This window comes from Drosophila novamexicana, unplaced genomic scaffold, assembly GCF_003285875.2.
Source record: "Drosophila novamexicana strain 15010-1031.04,08,12 unplaced genomic scaffold, DnovRS2.1 tig00000512-arrow-arrow-pilon, whole genome shotgun sequence".
In the NCBI taxonomy this organism is placed as follows: Eukaryota; Metazoa; Arthropoda; class Insecta; order Diptera; family Drosophilidae; genus Drosophila; species Drosophila novamexicana.
Genome location: NW_020824809.1, coordinates 1,171,002 through 1,184,542, shown reverse-complemented (window position 1 = coordinate 1,184,542; position 13,541 = coordinate 1,171,002). Strand labels below are relative to the sequence as shown.

Genomic DNA, 13,541 nt, shown 5'->3' with positions numbered 1-13,541 from the left:
AATGCGGCGAATTCGTATCGTCGTATCGTCGGTCCTGAGCTCGTTTACTGCTCTCTTTCTCGTGCGCGCAACGAAAACAAAAACAAACCATTAAAAGTGCAGCGAAATGGCCGTTTGAGCGTGAAATATGAGCGAAAACAATGCGGCGAAGAGCGGCGCGCTCCGTGAATGTCGGTGAGTGTGTGTGTGTGTGTGTGTGTGTGAGCGTGTGAGAGAGCGAGTGTGCACTTGTCTGTCAAGATTATGGCGGTTTTTCAGTATCAACGAGTTGGGGTCTGCCAAAAAGAAAATCGTTGCTGTCGCTGCTATTGTTGTTGTTGTTGATTTCTCGAGTGCCGACGGCAACTCCTATTTTTCTTCATGTGCCATTTTTAATTTTTTTTTTTGTTTCGCTTCGCGAGCGACTTTCGTATTGCACTCGGCGCTCAGTTCAAGTTGAGTTTGAGTGAGCCTCGCCTCACACACGCAGCTTCAGTTCCACACACACATGCACAAAACATACAAGCAGGCACATTCACATCAACTTGATATCGTGTCGTCGTCTTCATCTTTGCTGTCGCTCGCTCGTCGTTTTCATTTGATAAATTGCGTTTATAAGAAAGAGATGAATTGTCATGCACAGCAGCAGCGCCAACAACAACAGCACCAGCTGTCGTGTGTGTGCGTGAGTGTGAGCGAGCAACGGTTGGCGCTCATTTGGGGCCCGCTGCCGCCGCTTTAAATCATATTGGCTGCGCCTCAGTCTGTTCCTCTGTGTGTGTGTGTGTGTTTGCTTGTGTATATGTATTATGCGCTTTCTCATTGCCTTATTTTTCGCTCGCACACAGTTTTCTTCGTCCGTCTCGCCTATGAATGCCGCAGCAATGCTCAGCTCTCAGCGCTCAGCGCTCGTCTGGGATTGGAAGTTTCCAAATGCAATTTTGCTGCCTTGAGCTTTTCGTCTTATTATCAAGCTGCCGTTTCTCTTTTTCTCGTCTATCTTTTTTCAACGGTGGGTGGAGACCTCGGTGCGCCCTTCGCTCTTTGCTTGGGGTCTGCTTATTTAAATTTCATGGTCTCCTCAATTTTGCCAACTTGTAATATTAAATTAAATTAAATTCCCATTGCATTTTTCTTCCATTTGGCTTGCCCTTAAAGAATGCAATAAACAAAATTGCTAACAAGTGCAGTTATTTCGTTTTACTCCAGCTTAACCTCTTTTAACTCTCAAGCTTTCATATAGAAATTTAACTGTTCATTGGTGAACTTTAGCGTGATCTTAAAATGTTGTTAATATAACATGCGCCCAATCAAATGTAGTCCTATTTACAGTTTTAATTAGATTTCTGACTGTTTACGAGTCAAATTAAATTCACATTGTAAAAGATTACATAGACCACATTTAACACTAAGAACAACTTTCATTCACTTTTAACCAGAGGATAAATTAGAATAATAATAATTTAGTTTCTTAAAGTCATAAATGGAATATAAATTTGTTGTAAAATATAATTTTCTTCAGCTAGTTGATAGAAATCTCTACCCTAGTTAAATCCGAAGCTCTATTAATTTGAAATTAGTAAATTATCCAGAAAGATTTCTACCTTGCTGTACAGTTTGACTTGGCATCCTTGCCGTTTTATCCTTGAACTTTGTTATAAATCACACGGCTGCCATTTTGGTCGTTTCTATCGTCAAGCCCATTTTGGCAATACACCCACCTTTTCTACTTACCCCGAGCACTCGACACACTCAAATAAATTAGCAATTTATTAGTTTTAATTGAATTTTCAAATGAATACGAATCGCATACGCTTTGTTTTCGCTCACATTTGGCACACAAATTTGCATTAGCAGGTCTTAAATTTAAGCACCTTGGCACTGCAATGGCAACAGCAACAATTTTGCATGAAGCGATTGAAAAAAGTTGGGGGAAAAAATCTCGAACCGCAAATCAATCAACGTCTCATAAATTTGTCAAGTGGGCGACAGTAAGACGAGAGCTCCGGGCTCCGAGTGGAGACGAGGACAAGAGACTGACTCTCCCAGAGGGCGAACCATCTCCTCAGCTCCTCGCAACAACAACAATTGGGAAAAGACGCGTAGTTAGAACAAAATATGATCAGCTGTTTTGAAATGGAAACCAGATTAAGTGCAGCATCATCATCATCGTCATCATCATCAGCATCATCATTATTATTAGCATTGTCATCGGCGTAACAGTGGCAACATCCTTGCCAGGGAGCCAGGCAGCAAAACAAAAAACAAAGCAATTTTTCATTTTTGCCTAAAAACGCGCAAAAACGGCGGCAACATTAAAACGAGCGCCGGCGTCGACGGCGACGGCGACGCAGCAGCCGCCCGTGCTGCCGTTGGCTCCCCAAAAATGAAAATGGCGACCGGGCGCCGCACGCCGGTTAGCCAAAAGCCAAAGGCCAAAAACAAAAAGCAAAAATATTATAAAAAATAAAATCGGAAAACAGGAACAACAACAACAACAAGAAGAAGAAAAAAAGCAAAAGGACACACAGGCCAAAAATGCGTTGTTGAAAAATTGCCTCGGAATATGTGTTAACTGCTTTTTAAACTGCCACGAGGACGACGACACGACGACGGCGCAGCAGCAGCAACAACAACAACAACAACAACAACAAACGGCAGGATGTGCATTTTGGGCAGTTGAATTTATCGGCGCGCGATTTATTATTGCACACAAAGTTCACGGTGCGAACAGCTGTTGGTTGTTTTTATTGTTGCTGTTGCTGTTGCTGCTGGCAGGATCATTGGCTAAGTGGCTGGATCGCCATGACGCCTGGCGACGTCGACAACGACAACAACAACGACGACGACGACGACGACGTCGCTGCAGCTTTTGAAGGCGTTGCCTATTCAACTGTCTATGTATGCGTGCGTGTGTGTATGTAAGTGCTTCTCTTTGTATGACTCCGTGTATGTGTGTGTGTGTGTGTGAGTTGGCAAAGAGCGCAAAAAAATTGAGCGAAAGTTGAGCGCGATGCGAAGTGACGGACAAGCGCAAGCAAGCAAGCATAAGGCAAAGGCAATGCCAAGCGACAACGTCTGGAGTGTGGCAAAGGCTAGAAAACACCTGAAAGCACTCACTGACACAAACACGAGAAACATAGCACAGAGCGCTGAGAACACGCTCAACCCCAGCCCCAAAAACCACCCAATGCCCAATGCCTGCGCGCACAGGTGGGGCGGCCAAAGAAGACTGAATGGCAAACTGATGCAAACTGCCACTCACTCAAGCGAAAATAACAAATGGGATTGGTTTTTGCTGATTTTCAACGCACGCACAGCGACGGCAACAACGACGACGACGCTGGCAGCAGCAGCAGAGAGAGGCGATGCGACGGTAGCAGCGGCCAAAACCTATAAGCCGTCTCCTTTTGGCCAAAGCCAAATAAATTTCAAACGAATGAACGAACGTTGAGCGAACGCCAACGACGACGACGACAACGACAACGACGACGTCGTCGTTGCGCAAAAAGAGTCGAAAAACAAATGGCAAAAACAAAAAACAAAAACAAAAACAAAAAATATATAGCAAAACTGAGCGCAGTAGAGTAGCGCAGCCCAGGCCAGATTGTGACAAGTGTGTGTATGACAGAAAAGGCGTACTAACAAATCAGTCATCATCCTTTGCGCTCTGCCTTTGGGCCCCATTTTGTAGTGCGCTCACAAGAGCGCGCCTGCGCTTTCGCCGTGCAATTCGCCGCAATTATACCAACAAAGCGAGCAGCAGGCGCAAACACACACACACACACGCACGCACCACAATTCGCCGGAGTCAGATGTGTTTGTATAGCCATCGCACTCGCACTGCTGGTAAATTTATGAGCCACCGCTTTGTACAACCTTTTTTAATGGCACAATTGTTGCGTCGCCGCCGTCTTTGCGACTGTGTGCGTGCGTATGTGTGAGTGTACGATCGACCAGACAGCGGCGTGCAAGCGTGCATGAGCATGATTGACAGTGTGTATTTGCCTTCGAACCGCGTACGACGTGCTTGTGCTTGTGCTGTCTGTGTTGTGTGCGAAGCGAGAAGCGAAGCCGAAAACGCCGAAGCCGTCGCCAACGTCGCAGCCGTTGAGAAAAATTATTATTATTACTATTATTATTGCTATTACATAGCATTATTATTGTTATTGTCACACTACACAACAACAACAACAACAACATTAGTAATAACCACAACTGCGGACAGCTACCGAAACAAATTTTGGACGCCGCCAAAAATTTACTCGTCGCGATCTCCTCGGCAAGCCAGAAAATAATATATCAAATCATATACATATAAGCGAAAAGCGCGCGCGTCTCGTTGCGCGACGTTACGATCGGTCGTTACGTTACGTTACGCGTTACGCAGCAACGTTAACGGACTTTCGTCGTGTTGCCGCCGCCGTCTCCGTCTCCGTCTCTGTCGCCTACGCCTTCGCCGTCGCGTTACCGTCGCTAAAACAACATTTGCAACATTTTCCGATTGCACGTTTCGTTAGAAGCAAACAAGAAAACAAAGTGCAGTTAATGCAACTATAAACTGTAAACAGTTAGTTGATGTTGATTGGCTGCTGATTTGTACGAAACAATTGACAACAAGCTTTTGGTTTTCCGTAGTATATTATAGTATGTAGAAGCAGCTGTGATAAATAGTGCGCATATTATACGAAGCAAGAAGTATACGACATACAAGCAAACAACAAATCTACAACAAAATAAAACAACAACACAAAGGGGACGCAGTCGAAGAGGAACAGTTAGAAGTTCAAGAAGAAGAAGAAGCAGCCGCTGCAAAAGGCACGAGCAATGGATTTATGACAACAACAACAACCCACAAGCAGAGCTAAAAGGCAACAGCAACTGCAAACTATGTTGCCTGGCCCACACAAGCAGCAGCAACGACAACAACAACAACAACAACAACAGCTCAGCAGTATACATAGAACAACAACAAATGTAAAAAATATAACTACAAAGGAACAACAATAACAACAACAACAACAACAACTGCTGCAACGGCAACCCCAATGAAAACAAATTGTATACGATTTTTATAAACCGCAAAACAAAAGCAAAAAAAATTATATATAACTACAAGAAATTATATGTAAATATTATATAAACATTTATATATGTATGTATGTATGTATGTATGTATACAAAATACAAAACAAAAAGATCTCCCGCTAATAACAAAAACGCGCGCGTAACTACAACAACAAAGTATACCAGCAACAAAAACAACAACAACAAATTAAATACATAAATCTTAGCAAAGAATGAAACAAGTCTAAAGCAAAGATTTTAACAAATGTGCCTGTGTTAAAACCGAAAAAAATAATAAAGAAGAGAAGTAGAAGAAGAAGCAGTAGTGCAAAAGCATAGAAAGAAGCAGAGCAAGAACTACGTATCAAGAGAAGCGAAGCTGAGAGAAAGAAAGAAATTGAAAATATTCAAAATACACAAATTCTAATAATATTTTTGTGAGTGTCACGAGAAAAATAAAAGAAAAAGAAAAATATAAAGAAAAATACAACCAAACCTAGAGCATCAAGCATAGCAGGAGGCCCTGATAGATCTGATAGATCTTACTCCATAGAGTTCGTCACGTCGCCAGGAAGGACGAGGCCGAGGACGAGGACGTGGACGAGGACGCAAGGGACGCGGGACCCTCATTCTGTGTTGCGCCGCCAACTGTCCTCTGTACACCACTAAAAGTGGCACAAATCGGGTTAGACGTCGCTCCCAGAGCATTAATGGCTCAGCCTAGGGTAAGTAAATCGATCCAATATATACAAAAACCCAAACCCAAAAGTTTATGCCTCAGCGTCAGAAATTCCATGCTCACAATTGCCGACGGCGACGGCCTTTCACATAGCTACCCCATTCGACTTATCGATATTCTTGAGATCGGGGAACTAGTGTGAAGTTATTTAATTTGTGCGTGAAACTAAGTGTATAATACCAGAGAAAGTGCTTGTGATGGGTTGCTGGATGACAATTCCCGAAGTGGTCTGAAGCTGTTTCTTGGTTTCTTACTTTTTGAAATTGTGATTATTTGCCAATTGTCAAAGTTTACAGCTAATTCTATATTTCCGACAATTTTGGTTAATTACGGGCGAAAAGAACTCATGTAGATCCCATCTCCGATTATGTGTTGAATTATTGTGTTTTCTGTCGAAGCCGTCGGCATTCCTCTCTGTTCCTTACATACAGACACATATAGCTATATATGCGTGTATATATTATAAGCAGCTAGTGCTTGTGGCGTGACAAGATTTTTATAGGGATATCAGACTATAAAAATATTATAATTGCTGGAATTTGATCAAGCTGATAATCTGTATACATATGTAAATGTGTCTATTCACAAATTATAATGTTAGCTCTGCAATTGTTAATTATTTTATGGCTAGTATGGGGCATATTTCAGCCAAATCAAGTTAACATAATGTTAACGAAAATGTTGTTCAAATGTTACTTGACAGATTCCCAATGATTTAAGCTAGTCTCTGTTAAGAACTTGACTTTGTACTTCACTTGCTTTTACAACTAAAATATCAATTTATTAAAAGAAGATTCATTATTCCAATCAAATAGAATCGGTTCAGATATTTCTCTATGGTATTAGTTTCACATTGAATTATAATTTTATTATAATCTCTCGAAAATCCATTCTGGCTATTTTTCAAAATAAATACTAATCAGCTGACTGACCAACATACTTAGCGCTCTTTTCTTGCTTATTTTCTTCGGGTTTTGTGTGTTTTATTTGCCAACTTTAACTTTATGAACTGATTAACATATATGTGCGAAACGAACTTGATATTTCTATGGACCGTTAAATCGTTAGAAAATACAAGAAAACGAGACCAAATCAGAGTTAAGTAAATTTGTGTGTGTGCGTGTGCGTGCGTGTGTGTGCGTGTGTGTGCGCGTAGTTTGTAATTAGCATTGGGTGTATTTATATGCCGGCCATGCCAGAGAGTTATGACACTGTCCTACATGGTTAAGGCCTGGCTCTCTGGGGAGAGGCCAGTTAAAGACACGAAGTACAAAATAAAATAAAAACAGTAAAAACTGCCCGCGGGACTTTTGTGGTGATTTTAATATTTCGCTGTTCCGTTCGGTTCGGTTCGCTCTGGATGGGATCGGTTCGGATTGGAGCTGTTCATGTTGTTGTTGTTGTTGTTGTTGTTGTTGTTGATGCAGGCACATAAATTTACGCTTGTGGTTTAATACGCGAAATTCTCGCTCTCTTTGGGTGAGTCTCAGATTCCGATCCCATCAAATGTCCATACGGCCCAGGTTCATTGGCTGTGTGCGTACTGTGTGTGCGTATCTGTGTGTGCGTATCTGTGTGCGTATCTGTGCGTGTGTGTTTGATGTGATGCATATAATTTTATTGCACATTGGCGAGGCGTGGCGAGGCGAGCTTGGAGCGGAGAGAGGCAGGGGCAACACGCTGTGGTTTTATTATTTACAATTACAATTTCATTTCGCTTTATTTTTACTTTAATTTGCACTTTTGTGCGTTACAACAAAAAACAAGAACAAATGGCAGCAGGCAATTTTTTTTTGTATATATAATTTGATTATTTTATGCCTCGCAGTTAATGAAAACGAACGAAAAAAGATCCGAAAAAGCGAGCAGCGGCAATTGCAATTTGTGCAGCTGCCTCAGACACACACACACACACACACACACACATGCACATACAAACCCTCTTCTGCTCTTCTGCACCGCTGCCCCGCTGCAACATTCAACATTCAACACAAAAATTGTTTTGGTGTTATTTTAATTTAAAGGTTAACCGCAGCGTAATTTGTGGCATAAAATATAATTCGTCTAGTGTGCGCTGGTCGCGTTTTCAGCGCGCGAGAGCGCTAAATAAAATGGGCAAATAAATAAAAATCAAATAAAAATGAAAATGAAAATGGAAATAATGAAAATAAAAATAAAAATCAAATAAAAGTGCACAGCACAGCACAAAACACAGTATTCGGCCGAGCCCGAGAGCACGAGAGCCCGTTCGACATTCGACATTCGCCTCTCGCAAATGCATTTGCAGTTGCAGTTCGCCATTTGTTTGGCTCTGGGGCTCTAAATGTGCGGCCGCTTTTTCGATTTGGCCTTAAATTGTTTCGCTTTTGTGGCTTTTAGCAGTCCACGTTGCAATTCGCGCCGATGGCGTCTGATTTAGCTGCCAAACAGCATGAGTTTTCCTTCAAATTACAGTCTTAAGAGTTGGTCGACTTTTTATTGTTTGTATCTAAGACAGAATATAAAACTAGAAAATATCTATTAAAAAGCGAGTTTAAGAATATTTTCAAGACATTCGGAGATGTCTTATTTCAAAGATGTTAGAATTCCCACAGAGTATAGAATCAAATACAAAGTTAGCTCTCAGATGCAAGGTGTATAGGATTAATATTGTGTTTCGGACTTTCAAGTTGTTGTCACACTTAAATCAATTATATTTACTCAAAGATTTTATCGAAATATTTAAACAAACAGAAACAGAAATTTATGCGAACAAGAAAGAAACTGTGGCTTAAAGAAATTTCATTTACGTAAGAAAAGCAAACTATTTTGAACGCAATAACTATGCCAGTATAAAGAGTTATCTGATCCACGGATAGTTGGTTCTCGTAACTTTCAACTCGTAATGATTCATATAATCTGGCAAAGAAAGAATTGTGAGAGGAAGATCCAGAAACACAGTCGCCCATGAGTCATGCCAGACTTAATAGCCAAGTGGAACTTCAGTAGGGTCTATTCCCGTCTCCATTCCAGCTCGTAGGAAACTTGTGCTTCAGGACTTTGCACAAGCTACGAGTAAAATTTATAAACAAATTATACAATTTATGTGTGCATATGTATATGAATATTTCTGGCATACCAGAAACTGCATAAAAATTGTGCGCTGCAGGCCACGTTGTAGCTTTAACGGAAAGTAAGGGAAAGGAAGGGAAAGGAACGAAACGGAACGGAACGGAACCTACAACAGTCTCCAGGGGGTTCGGTATTGGATGCCAACCACATGAACTGCTCTGCAGCTCCACTCGATGACTCCTGGGGTAGTGTTTGGGTTTTTCGTGTGCTAAAGAGCTTCATGTTTAATGATCAAATTGCGTGCCTCGTTTGGTGCCTGGTGCGTTGTTTTTGTAGTTGTTGCCGTTGCTGATGTTGTTGGTGTTGTTGGTGTTGTTGCCAAGAGGCCGTTTGGCTGTTGGAAGTGTTTTCATTAGTTTCATTTCTTTTTACATTTGCGCTCAAATCGTCTTTAAAATTTTGCTTACAAATATTTCGCACAATGTAATTTCCCCCAGCATTAGCGCTAAGCGAGCGCTAATTTTCGGCAAGTTAAGTGAATTCCATTACATCTTTTTGACTTACGCTCTGGCGCAGAGTTTGGATACAACAATGAAGGAAAGATATACACATATGTATGTATGTGTGTATTTGTGTATGTGTGTACTGTAAACTAACTGATACAAGCTGAAAATGTTTGGGGTCTTCCATGGGGGCAAAACAACGAAAAGACGTGGAAAATCATTTAGACAAGTTGCACGCCGCTCATTAAATTAAATGAGCCATCAGCACGCAATTTATTTTAGTATTTTTGAGTAACTTTTGCCATGCCAGACTCAGACGCAGACGCAGAAGCAGACGCAGACGCAGCTACTCCACAGTTTGCCACAGCTCCGCTAGCTCCTCTCTGTTTTTTTTTCTGCTTCCTATTCGTTGTTGTTGTAGTTGTTGTTGTCGGGCCAAGCCAATTTAATTAAATAGACGCCGCGTGCTGTTGAAAATTGATAGAAAATGTGAGATAATATTAAAAGTTGTTTTTTAAATATATATTTAGAAATTAATACAATGTATAGATACGCAGCCAAAAAAGATACATACATACCTTCAGCTACTAAATAAAGTGCCTTGAAATAAAGTGTATAAAAGCCGCAAGGCGGCAAATGTTTAACGATATTCGAATTATTAAAAAAATACACATGTCTGTGCATTTCTATTTAGTTCATTCTCATGCCTATTTATACAAAAATTAGTTAAAAGCCAAATGACTAATCTAATTTTTAGATGACACTTTTATTCATTTTATTTTTATTCTGTTTCAACATTCTTAAGAGCGAAACTATGTTAAGAATTGTAAAACAATATATTTATAACTATCAAAACTATTACGGAGCCCATGAGAAAGTGTAGAATTGAAAGGGAACTGAACCTAATGCTAACAATATATGCATATAGTACTTGGATACTTTGACAGTAATTCTTAGAATTTTAATTATCTTTGATTTCGATTTGTTAAATGTGCGGCCCGTGGAAAATTGTGCTAGTCTTTGTTGTAGTCTATATTGTATTTTTTAAAAAATATTTTGTTAGCTGCTTTTATTTTAATAAATGCCAGGCTGACGTCATTTGCTTTTTTTTGCTGTTTTTTTTGCTGTTTTTTTGTATTAATGTTAAAATGCCAAGAATTTCTGGTTGCTGTCGCCTTGTGTAGCGACTACGACTTTCAATTTAGCTAACGATCGCCTGAAATATATATATATATGTCATATATATACACTTGTGCTCTGAGCATTTGTTTTTGAATATAAATTTAAACTCCAGAAATAAGTGAGCGAGTGGTTCCTAGGCCCTTTTGCTTGGCAGACTTCAGAGGGCACCGAATATTATTATTAGTAGTAGTAATAATACCAATAAAAGCGAGCGTGTTCCAATCGACAGTGGCTGCAACTGTAAATTAAAACAACGCCGAGGCACGCAACAAAAATTAATTGTCTAACACCAAATAAACTATACAAAACATCAGTACCGACCCCAAGGCAAAGAAACAAAATAGTGGAAGATATAAAAATAATAAAACTGGGCGTGTGCCCAGCTTAATGAAATGCTCCGGCTGTGGGTTACGGGTTCGGGACTACGGCTTACTCCAAACTCTGGCCGACTCTCGGACACACCTACAATACACAATACACCAAATCCACAATTCCACATCCACATCCAATTCCAGTTCTAAAGGCAATGGCACTAGCATATCTCAGGGTCGCTCTGTTCGTCTGCTAATTAAGCAAGCAAAATAAGAAACAAAAAAAAAAAAAAAAACAAAAAATTGAATTAAAAAGAAAACGAAGCAAACTCAAATACAACATGATAAACAATTAATTTTGATTAGGCGGCCAACGTCGCACAATTAAGAATGTGAAAGAATGAAAAGCAAAAGTGTTGCCCGAATAAGAAATCAATAACACTGGCCAACACATTTATGCACAGCTCCAATCGTTTCGTAGTTGTTCAGAACATTTATGCATATGGAGCACACACATAACACCCACACACACACGCACACAGACATGTGTCGAGGGTTTAAGGGCTTGCTAAAATGGCGGCCATTGTCACCACACACACGCATGCACACACACACGCGCACACACGCACACAGGCAGTCGCACCTATAATTCTTGCAGTCTGGCACTGGTCAGTTTTAGGCGCCGTTAGATAAACTCCCTAAAAACAACAAAAACACAACGATTGCCGCCTAAACTGTGCACCTCACGTCCTCCCCCTCTATTTGTATTTGCGTATTCTGTCTCACTCTCACTCTCACTGTCATTCTCTCTCGCTCTTGCTGTATCTGCATCTGTGGCAACTGCATTTGGCTACAGTTTTGAGTTTCAAGTTCAAAAAGACAAAAATGTTTGTGCAAATGTTTTGGTCGGTTTGCCGCCCACTTTTTTTTGGGGGGCTGCCGTTAGGCTGACATAAGAGTGTATGTGTGTGTCTGTATGTGTGCGCACAACTACATATAGCATCGAGCACAACAAACTGCCTAATGCAAGCTTAAAGTGCGGCACAACATTTTGTACCATTTAAAGCCAACAATTGAGTCGAGTGAGTTGTAGTTGTTGTTGTTGTTGTTGTTTTCGGCTCGATGACTTAATGTCTCTCAATCACGACAAAAATACACACACAGGCGCATACACACACATATAGAGGCAACAAGAACGCTGAGTCCTCGTTAGCTATGCGTCCTGTTGTCCTGTTGGCTATGTAACTGCTGCGTCTGTCACTGACAGCTAGCGTCGCCCCCGCTTTCCCAGCCCTGGGCAGCGCTGTCATTGTGTGTGTGAGGGCCGCAAATACATAAATTTTTGAAGGATTTCGGCGCTGAACTTGTCAAAATCAGACGACAACACCAACAGAGCCATGTTTGCTGTTATATTCCGAGTCCCCGTTTGTTGGCTGTGTTGTTGTTATTGATTCACCAGAGAGGAACAAGGGAGGAGGGAATGAGAAGGAGTGTATTTGAGAGCATAGCTTGCAGCAATCGACGCGCCGCGTTGCCTCAACAAGGTCATTGGCTCGGGCTCTCGGGCTCGAGCCCGCAGATGATCATCAATCAAATGGGAAAGCCTTAAGTCTTCAGTGCCAGGTCTTAAGTGTGTTTGCCTGTTCGATTTTTGGCGCGTTCAGTTACCAAAGTAACAAAAGTCCGTTCATTTGGGCACTGGGAATGGGTACAGGGGTTTGCTGCTCAATTCCCACATTACTTATGTACAAGTACAAATTGTGGTAATTTTCAGAGATCTCTTTGTTGGTGATTTTGCTTGTGCTTTGCTTTGTTTTCTTAACTGTTTGGACGTTCGGCTGTTTGGCTGTTTGGCTGTTTGGCGTTTAGCTGTTTGGTGCTCCACAATTTCCTCATTTCTAAAAGCAACAACGCTGCCTCCGCGAGCTGCTTTGTATATTCGCTCATTCGTTGGCTGTGCCACCAACACTAAAATTAGCATAACAACTTTATAGTTTAACTGCTCGACTGCCTGGTCTGGCCCCGGCCGGCCCGGGCTCGGTTCATTCTGTGGTCTGGCACTGATCCGGTCTGGCTGTATCTATAAGTTTGTATCTTGCATGCACTGCATACAGTGACGCCAACACCAAGAATGAGTGACAAAAAGACCAACAAAAAACAAAAATTATAAAAAGCGACAAAAGCAAAACGGAACAAAACTCGATTTGTGTGCTTGTGCCTCGAAAGCTGCACAGTAACTAATCTGTTGTGTGTATCTAAAGGATTGCCAGCAAACTAAAATGACAAAAGGTCTTGGTACTTTTTGCAGGTGGCAGCCGCACAAAACCTGCCAACAACAGCTGTTGCTGCTGCTGCTGCTGCTGCCTGAGAATAGCACTCGCAATGCAGGGTGGGGGGGCAAGAGTCAGCCATTGATAGACCCATTTCAAAGCAAACAAACTCAGACACTCACACACGTACACACACACACACACACAGACACACTGTCAGGTGCAAATCCTGGCCAAGTCAAGAGCTACTCGTATCACAGCCACTTACTACACTCCCCATCACAAGCTCAATGCCAATCCCAAGCCGCCAAGCGTCACTCAGTCAATTGCTCATTTAGTGTCAAAGATTTTTCCAAGCCGATAACAACACACACACACACACAGACACAGGCACAACAAATGCGAGGGAAAACTTCGGCAGCAAAAAGTGCCATCATTT

General features: G+C 41.4%; 1 protein-coding gene across 1 annotated transcript in view; it reads left to right on the top strand.

The window, feature by feature from the left end:
* Positions 1-5,136: 5,136 nt before the first annotated feature.
* The window catches only part of LOC115761869 (homeobox protein homothorax), a 34,550-nt gene continuing 26,145 nt past the window's right edge, over positions 5,137-13,541 (top strand). The window contains exon 1 of the mRNA XM_030703868.1: positions 5,137-5,771. Within this exon, the coding sequence (XP_030559728.1) occupies positions 5,757-5,771 (15 nt within the window). The 5' untranslated portion in view covers positions 5,137-5,756. The remainder of the gene's footprint in view (positions 5,772-13,541) is intronic.